Source organism: Chanodichthys erythropterus, chromosome 10, assembly GCF_024489055.1.
Source record: "Chanodichthys erythropterus isolate Z2021 chromosome 10, ASM2448905v1, whole genome shotgun sequence".
NCBI classification, from domain to species: Eukaryota; Metazoa; Chordata; class Actinopteri; order Cypriniformes; family Xenocyprididae; genus Chanodichthys; species Chanodichthys erythropterus.
The window spans coordinates 2,497,052-2,506,421 of record NC_090230.1 but is presented as its reverse complement, the minus strand read 5'-3'; the positions used below and the strand labels follow the sequence as shown (position 1 = coordinate 2,506,421).

Genomic DNA, 9,370 nt, shown 5'->3' with positions numbered 1-9,370 from the left:
AATTCGTTCGATTGAGGTTGTACGCATTTGTACGAATTAGCCAAGTTTTTTTTAAAAAGGATACTGTTGTTGTCTCCATGTAAACTACAAAAACGTGAATTTGTGAAAACGGTCATGCTCATACTTATTACGTGTTCAGTCTATAGGCGCTTAGTCTTTCTTTGTCAGCTACTGACCTGACATGAATACAGCATTTTTAGTCGTGTTCAAGGATCTGTGTGAACAGGGATCGCTTTGACAATGTTGTTGTCTGTACGTGAAAAACACAAATGAAAAACTTTTCTATTTTTAGTACATTGTTGTGTAAATGTACCCTTAGTGGCTGAACATATGCTTTTCACCTCAGGTTGGCATTGAATTACAAAGTGTCAACAACAGCTGATCATAGATCAGATTAATAGGTGATTACATTCGTGTGAGGTCTGTTGACAGTGAAGATGGCCATTCCTCTAAATAATTTACATTTTCGGTCCAAAGAATGAATTGTTAACAAAATAAGCCCATTCCATTTACTACACACTGCTGCGGTACTCAGTCAGTTCCTGTGGCATGCTGCCATGATATGTAACCAGGACATTGTCACAGCTGCCTATTGTTACATTTAGTCAATGCTTAATTAGGTAACATTATATTTTAAAACATTTTAATGGTCTTTAAAATTTATTTTCTCATATCATAAGCAGCTCTTAAACATTATATATGAACTCTCACAGCTCACACTCTATATATTATTTGTTTTAAATCGCAGTGGGTCAGCTTTGGCCAGGCACTGCCATCATTATAGAAACCCAGGTAGAAGGAAATTATGAGTCAGATGGATATTTCTATTTCCATGCAAATTATAAATAGTCTGTGATTGAACATGACCTAAAAACTCAAAGGAGAAGAAGAGGAAACCAGAACTCTTTGAGCATCATAAAGCAAGTATTCTTGTTCAGCGTGATTGCTTGTTCCTTTTTGTGAAAAAAAAAAAAAAAAAAAAAAAAAAAAAAAAAAGTCAGGTTGTTTCTCTGGGTTCTGCATTTTCTACAAACCTCAAGAAGTAATTACGCTAGCTTGACAACATAAACATGCTGTTATTCTATTTGAGTGTATTATTATTATTATTATTATTATTATATAAATTAGTCTTCATTTGCTAAAATCACACTTTTTTTCCTTTTTTTTTTTTTTGAGTGAAGTGTGACTTGGAGAGGACTTTGGTGGGGTTCCTCCAAATGCAACTGTCACTGGTGATTAATGTCTGGATGCAAGTCAAATAAATTAATGTGCATTTTCAGGTCAGGGAATAATTTTGTTTGCTACAAAAGGGAACAATTTTTAGATATTAAATCAAAAAAAAAAAAAATCTGTTGTTTTGCAGTTGTGGAGTATTAGAACTTACGAAGACCAAAATCCTATGTGCAACATGTTGCATTTAAATGTAGGCGCAGGACTTCTAATACACTTCCTCTGCACGTGGATGATGTCAGCTTTAGCCATTTGGTAAGAGTGAGCGGTAAACATGATCAAAGAGGGACACAACCTGCCTTCCTGCATGCTTTCACATTTCCTGTACAGGATATAGACTAAGGCTCCCTTGACTCCTTGTTGACCCTATATGATATCATGCTTCGGTTTATTAAGAAGATCACTGATGTGTGTGATGGTGTTTTGTTACAGGATAATGTCAGGATAACAGGATAATCTGCTTTGGTCTTGAGTTGTCTGGTTTTTGAGAAAATACTGTCAACATAACTGTGGGGCTATACTATAAAATGATGTTCTTGGCCTAGAATATACAACCATGATATCAGGAAAACACAATACAAATAGTTCACCTAAACTAACAGGGCATGATACCCCTTAAAAAAAGAAGAGGAGGAAGAAGAAGAAAAGTAGTACAATTAATTGTATTGAATGTGCCTTAATTCTATTGTAAATGTCTTATCTAGTGAAATGATTGGTCATTCTATAAAAAAAAAATATATTATACATATTATATACTTTTTAACCACAAATTCTCATCTTGCACTGCTCTGCAATATGCCACACATTATGTAATCATGTTGGAAAGGTCACGTGTGACGTAGGCGGAAGTACAGAGCCCCGCACATGAAAAAAACAATTAAACTGTGCGCACGATTTAGCCTACTATTAGCCTAAATGGAAGGTTGCATCCTACCAAGGCTGCGGCCTTCCTAGTTCAGTCCTTCAGAGAATTGTAGACTCGAGTCCTCCTCAGCATTAAACAACAACAACAACAAAAAAAAAAAAAACGTACAAATCCCTTTACAAATGTCGGATGATTTTGAAGTTTGAGGAGATGTGATGGAGTTTTTCACCTGACCACAGTACTTCCGTTTACGTCACACACTGTCTACAAAAACTCATATAGGGGCATTTTGCCCTTATATCTTGAATGTTAGGGTCATGCAGTGAGTTGTTGTGCTGCTTCATGTTCTTTATCACTCAACTGTATGAAATGTATGATGACCTACGTAGGTCTGGGGCGGAGTGTGTGCCTTAAATGTGTTAATAATTTTAACATGTTATTTTTTTTCCTAAAACGAATTAAATAGATATGCTAAATTGACAGCCCTAGTAGTTACAAATATATTTAAATACATGACATTCAAGTTTCAATAGAAATTGCATTAAAGAACATTGTAGTTTACCATAAATGCTAGTACATCCAGCAGTACATTTTAACCATATTTTAGTTCAAAGACAATAGAGGCATTTAGAGAAATTACTTAAGTCATATTTAAGTAGGTCAAAAAAGCACTCTTAAGTTTAACTATTTGCAAATTTAAGCTATAATCCATATTCATTAAATTGTAAATAACATCTGAAATCATTACATTGTTCACACAAAGCTATCATATGGTGTCAGAACACATATATATATATATATATAGATCTAGAGTCATATGGACTACTTTTATGAGACTTTTATAGTCCTTTTACACCTTGTTTTGTAGCTTGATAGTGGCTATGGACATTCTTTGGATTATGCTACATGAACACAACTTGAGCTTTTTTTTTAATTTTTATTTATTTATTTTTTTTGTTAACTATTCATTTAAATTCATTATCATAAGGTCATGCTCGGCTTAACAATATCACCCACACAACCTCAACAAGAAGTCTACATTACCTGAAGCACAGCCTTGTCTACAACTCAACATGCCAGCATTGTGGCTGCATCTTCATTAAAAGATGTAAAATGTAGAAACCGTCTAATTTATTCTAATGCAATAATATTTTAATGCTAAGAATTCAATTTAATTTATTTTATTTTAAGTAGTCCAGAGTAGAGACTCCATGATGTGACAGATATTAAAAATAATTTGTTGTGTCAATATAGCTTGTGATAACAAAAGTAGATAGTTCCATGTGGAAAACAAAGGTATTTGTGTAAGTAGGTTACAGCTTAATGATTATTCATAAAAGTTGTACAATTATAATTGCGCTTAGTCCCTGTTGGTGCATTATAGTACAAGAACTGCTTTATTCTCTACATTAGCGCCAACTTGAACCTCTGTGGTTATTTAAAATAAGATCTGTAAGCTTTGTAATCTTGAGTGTAATTATACCTGGCGTTCATTTGTAACTATCATGCCACTGTACCCTATGAGATTATTGTAAGTCACACCAAAAAACAAAAAAAAACAAAAAACAAAAAACAAAACAAACAAAAATCAGACTAAACGGAGAAGTTTAGCATAAAAGCTGTTATCCTCTCTATTGCCAAATTTTATACTGAAAAGGTGGCACAGAAGTGCTTTGAAGTGGCATTTAGGTGTCTTTATTTGACTGTTTAATGCTGCACAGAGTTGTACTTACACTTATATTATAACTGTTTACTTTCATACTAGTGGCTGAAGTGGGTCAGAGCAGGTAGAGAGCACCCAGGACAGAGGCCCATGGTGGAGTCGAGGGAAGGAGAAGCCATGGTGGAGATGCCCTCAAATACACCATGGGGACGAGCGATGGAGATGGAGACCCAGGCAGAGCCACAGAGCTGGAGAGACCAAGTGACGCAGAGGATCTGGGAGACTGAGGCGGAGCCGCGATGATGAGCGGCCGAGGTGGAGCCTGGGTGCCAGGGGACTCTAGCGATGGAGGTGCAAGAGAGGACAGAGGCGGAGTCGGAGGGAAGGAGGATCCCAACAGATCCGTAGAGGTGGAGGGACGAGGCACAGCCTAAGACCCGGAAGTTTGTGGCGATGACAGAGCGATGACAGAGTGACAACTGACTGAGGTGGAGTTAGCGGGCGAGGGAGCCTGGCAGATGGTCCCAGGTGGAGCTGAGGGGGTGAGAAGCCAAGGCGGAGCTGACTGGTCAATGGGCTGAGATGGAGCGAAGGGCACGGAGGATCGAGGCGCAGCCCATGGGTCGACTTTCCAGGGCAGAGCTGGGTACCGAAAGCCCCACAGCGGATCAGGGATGCTTGGCTGGGCTGATGGTGGAGCTGAGGGGCTGAAAGGAGCCAGCAGAGGAAGAGCAGAGGGAATGGCTGGCTCTGGTGGAGTGTGCAGGAGAGCAGGAGTAGGTGAGGAAGCAGGCTTTGTTAAGGACAGGGCAGGTGGTGACAACGAACACTCAGTGATGGCTGGGACTGGTAGTGACGAAGACTCTGTGATGGACAGGACTTGTGACAATGAAGAATCTGAACTGGAAGAGATCAGTGACAATGACACCATGCAGGAAGGAACCAGATGCAGATAAGGTTCATAGGTGGGCGGAGTGGGAAGAATTACCTCAGATTCCCTGTCCATTAGGTTCTTCTCTGTGTCTAGCTCCACAGTCACTCCCACGGTCATGGATGTAGCTGGCTCGCACACCTGGTCAAACTTGCCTTGGGGCTTCTGCTCTGGGGTGAAGGTAGGCTCTGTCCTCTGATCAGGTTCTGACTCTTCCCTTGCGTTAGGTAGAAACTCCCCGTCTGCAGTGGGCACTGATCTTTGATCTGTGATCAACGTGGGGGGTGATTGCTGGCTGGGTGCTGGTATGGTGGTGAGTGAATGGCTGCCATGCTGGATCATCCAGCCCAACCACCCAAGCAATTTGTAGCTTTCTGGGAGCACGATGAGGCGTAAAGATGGTGAGTTCATGCTTTCCTTTCCTTTATATCTTGGCGTGGTGTAGGTTGAAGACAGGATGCGGATGAAAAATGTGACCAGTCACGGAAAGTAGGGACACAAGTCGGTTCTGGGGCATTTTGAGTTATTCACAGATTCTGAAAGTGTAGTCTCCAAGTTTCCAACGATGTGTAACACATGGAAAGCTGATAATATTTGGAGAAGTTGTGGCCATTTGAAGGTAGGCACTCAAAAAAGCTCAAAGGGCAGAAAATGACCTAAAGATTTTGCAGTTCTCGCCTGTTCTCACCTGCTGGGAGTTCTCTTTGTCGGGGTCTTCTTTGTGGATGTAACCATCTCCGAAGTTTGCACTATGCATCTGTTTGCCTCTAAATGTCCAAAAATTTGCATGTCCTGCCACTCTTTTTCCGCAGCTAAAGAATCCAGCAGTATGTTGTACTTCAAAACATTTTCGGTGTAACGGCCACGGTTCAGCTCGTCTGCGATATTCTTTGCGGCATCCATCTTTATTAAATTTTGATATCAGCTAGAGCCGGCCAGAGCGCTGCATACTATGTAGCCACGCTTCCTTTGGAGGGTGGTGGCAATAACAAAAGAAACAAAAGCCAGTGTATCCGATTTCAGTATGGAAATACAAACAGACAATGACACGCCCCTACTGCGAGATAGAATCTCTGAAAAACAAGCTGATTTCAACCTCAAAATGTACACTTTTAAATAAAGCAATACTGCTATCTAAAACACGGAGATGCTTCTTCATGATCTCAACTAACAGATTCTGCAAAAAAAACAAAAATCACCAATTTTGAAAAAAAAAAAAAAACGCTTCTTTCTCAGTTTGCTCAATAGTTGTGCTGCAGACTTGTGTCCCTGGTTTCCGTGACGGGTCACAAATTATTAAAAGAAAGATTACCATAATCAAACTAGACCAGGGGCCCATTCTTCCTACGTTGCTTATTACATCCGAGATCAAATGACACATCTAAGATGATATCATCGTGCTAATCATGATCCAGCTAATTGGGTTCTTCAAACACACCTGTTGTGTATGATTAGTATCGCTGGATTAAGTTATCTGAGATAATTGCGCATTCATGTGTTGGCTTAAAAGGGGATATGTATCGATAGTAGAAACATTGATCAGCAATGCAGCGATTGGCTGGAGTCAAGACGGCAACGTAATGACATCATAGAATGAGAAAAGACACCTGACGAAAAACTTGACGAATTTCTAGACATTTATAAGGAAACAGCCAAGCGAATAAATGACAGAAGAACGACATAAATGTTAGATAAATTAAATGTGCACTATTTTTTTTTTTTTTTTTTTACATGATTACCCAATTATTTATAGCCTGACTACGTCAGACTTCCTACTTCCGCTCAATTTCATTTCGCTTCTGTACTCAGTTTGATACAGCGTCAGAGCTTTCTGTTTGCCACCGGTCTGGAAACAGCCGGGCCAATCAACAAACAGAGGGCGGGCTGAGAGCCGTGACATAGATGCTAAGCGCCGAGTTTTACATTGTAGGTTAGAGAAATCGAAAACCGAAACGACCGTGGAAATGGGAAACGAGACACGGGATGCAATTCGCTCTGTTATGGAGAACATTCAACTCTTTTTCAAACTGAAGCCAGAACAAGAAGAGTGTTTGATAAACATTTGTTTTATCATGTGTTTACAACAGGTTTACAGTGGAAGTTCAATCATAGATTTGAGTTCGATGCATGATGTATGTGCTTCGATGCGGCTGTACAGGCACATAACATACGTCATAACTAAACGTATCTGATTGGCTTACGGGTAACCAATGATTTTAAACTTCAGACAAGCGCCCCCTAGCGAGAGAGAAAACACTTCTCTATTATGCCATTCCAGACTCTGTCTACGAAGCAAAGTGAAGTAGCAGAGTCTGGTATTACCAGGCTAAATTATTTAGGCTATATTCACAATTTTTATTATTTGTACATTCAATTTTTTATTTCAATGTTGTAATTAGCAACTAATTTACCTTATTTGACAGCATTAATTAAAGTTTCTTAAGGGTCAAGATCAAGTTATCTGCATCTCCTGCGCTTCATCAAGCCACTCCCATAATATATGTCGCGGTTCAAATCGTTCAAATGCACTAATGCATGTATGGCATAGACATTTGTACATCATGTGTGTAAAACTCCAATAAAAAATATTACGTAATTATTCCCTCACGAATGGGTACTCTTTACTTTACATTAGGGTACTCTTGTGGGAAAGTAGCAGAGGCTGGGACAGACTTTAAACATCACCTCCGCTTAAAAAGATGCAATCTAATCCTGTTTACATGAAATAAGCCTGCTCCCGAGCAGGTTTAAGCTTACGGACCTGTTGCTATGACAGCAAGTCTAGGATGACCTTCGAAGAACCAAACGATCCAAGATCATGCCAAATCGTCAACAATCAAATCCAGCTAACTGAGTTAGCGACGTACGAAGAACAGGTCCCAGGTGTTAACAACAACTGACAAACAGAACTGAAAACAACTAAATACTCAGGCAGACAAGGTTAATTAATGACAAACAGCTGAACAGAATGACTAATCATATCACTAACCATGACAACTCATAAGTGGCAGGAAACTAGACAAAGGAAACCAGGAAATGAATGAAAACAATCTAAAAGTCCATGATAATGAAACAGAAAACAATATAACTAAAAGTCTGTGACACATGTAAAGTACTTGATTAGAATTTTTAATGCAGTATGTTATTTGATATTTCACTTATAGTTATAATATTTTAAATGTAGTAAATCGCAACATCATCATTACATATGTGTACATAGAAAAAATACATTCAAATGCATGACTGTCACAGACACGTCAGGTTCCACCTCACTCACTTACCCACGCACTCAATCACCAGCTTACTAATCACCGCCACCTGAAGTTCATCACCACAGTCATCAGCGCCAGCATTTAAACCCCACACTCACACACACTCACTGTCCGGTCTCGTTTGTGATACAACCAGTTGTATACTTACCTCAAGGACTCCCAAAGTGATACTTACCAGTCTTCATAATCTCCTTCTTCTCCTTTGTCTCCAGTTCTCCTCGTGTTCCTACCTGCCAGTGTGTGTGTGTGTGTGTGTGTGTGTGTGTGTGTTCCTGTCTGCCATCTCCAGCATCTCCCTCTCTCATCATCTGCAACACAAAGAAAAGGACAGTATTACCTCTCTTTCACCTTCAAGAGCTTCATCATCATCATCATCATTCACTTACCGTTTTGCTCTGCTGATTATTTAATAAACATCCAAACTGCTTTTATCTCTGCCTCCGTTGTCTCTGTCATAACAATGACATAAAAGTTTCAATAGAAATTACATTAAAGTACATTTTATTTACCATAAATGCTTGTCAGTACATTCAGCAGTACACTTTAACCATATTTCAAATACAGTAGAAGTATGTGTATTGGTGCTTCTCAATAAATTAGAATATCATGAAAAAGTTTTTTTTTTCTGCAATTTAATTCAAAAAGTAAAACAAATACATTCTAGATTTGTTAGACATAAAGAACAATATTTCCAGACTTTTTTGTTTTAATTTTGATGATTACAGCTTGCTGCTCAAAAAGAAAAAGAAAAAAAAAAAATCAGTATCTCAAATTATAAGAATATTTAATTTCAAGTTCTATTAAATTACCATTCTCAGGGTATTATTACTGGGTTTAGGTCAATAATCCCAACAGCAGTCATGGGGAAGTCTGCTGACTTGACAGTTGTCTAGAAGACGATCATCGAGACCCTCTACAATGAGGGTAAGCCACAGAGGGTCATTGCTGAAAGAGCTGGCTGTTCGCAGAGTGCTTCATGGAAAGTTGACTAGAAGGAAAAAGTGTGGTAGGAAAAGGTGTACAAGTGAAAGAAATGACTGCAGACTTGACAAGATTGTCAGGTGAAGCCGATTTAAGAACTTAGGAGAGCTTCAAAAGGAGTGGACTGAAGCTGGAGTCAGTGCATCGAGAGCCACCGCACACAGACATCTTCAGGAAATGGGCTACAACTGTCACATTCCACGTACCAAGCCACTTCTGAACCAAAGACAATGTCAGAAGCATCTTACCTGGGCTAAGGAGAAAAAGAACTGGACGGTTGCTCAGTGGTCCAAAGTCCTCTTTTTAGATGAAAGTAAATTTTGCATTTAATTTGGAAATCAAGGTCCCAGAGTCTGGAGGAAGAGTGGAGAAGCACAGAAACCATGTTGTTTGAAGTCCAGCATGAAGTTTCCACAGTCAGTGATGAT

The 9,370-nt window shown here is 39.2% G+C and overlaps 1 protein-coding gene across 1 annotated transcript; it reads right to left on the bottom strand.

Annotated features, from left to right (window-relative positions):
* Window positions 1–4,188: 4,188 nt before the first annotated feature.
* LOC137027542 (uncharacterized) lies at window positions 4,189–5,100 on the bottom strand. The gene has a single exon (XM_067395724.1). It carries the CDS (start codon window positions 5,098–5,100, stop codon window positions 4,189–4,191), a length of 912 nt encoding a protein of 303 aa, XP_067251825.1.
* Between the last annotated feature and the right edge of the window lie 4,270 nt (window positions 5,101–9,370).

Excerpts from the sequence above, each read along its gene's own strand:
- LOC137027542 (XM_067395724.1), bottom strand. The coding sequence starts at position 5,100 with ATGAACTCACCATCTTTACGCCTCATCGTGCTCCCAGAAAGCTACAAA.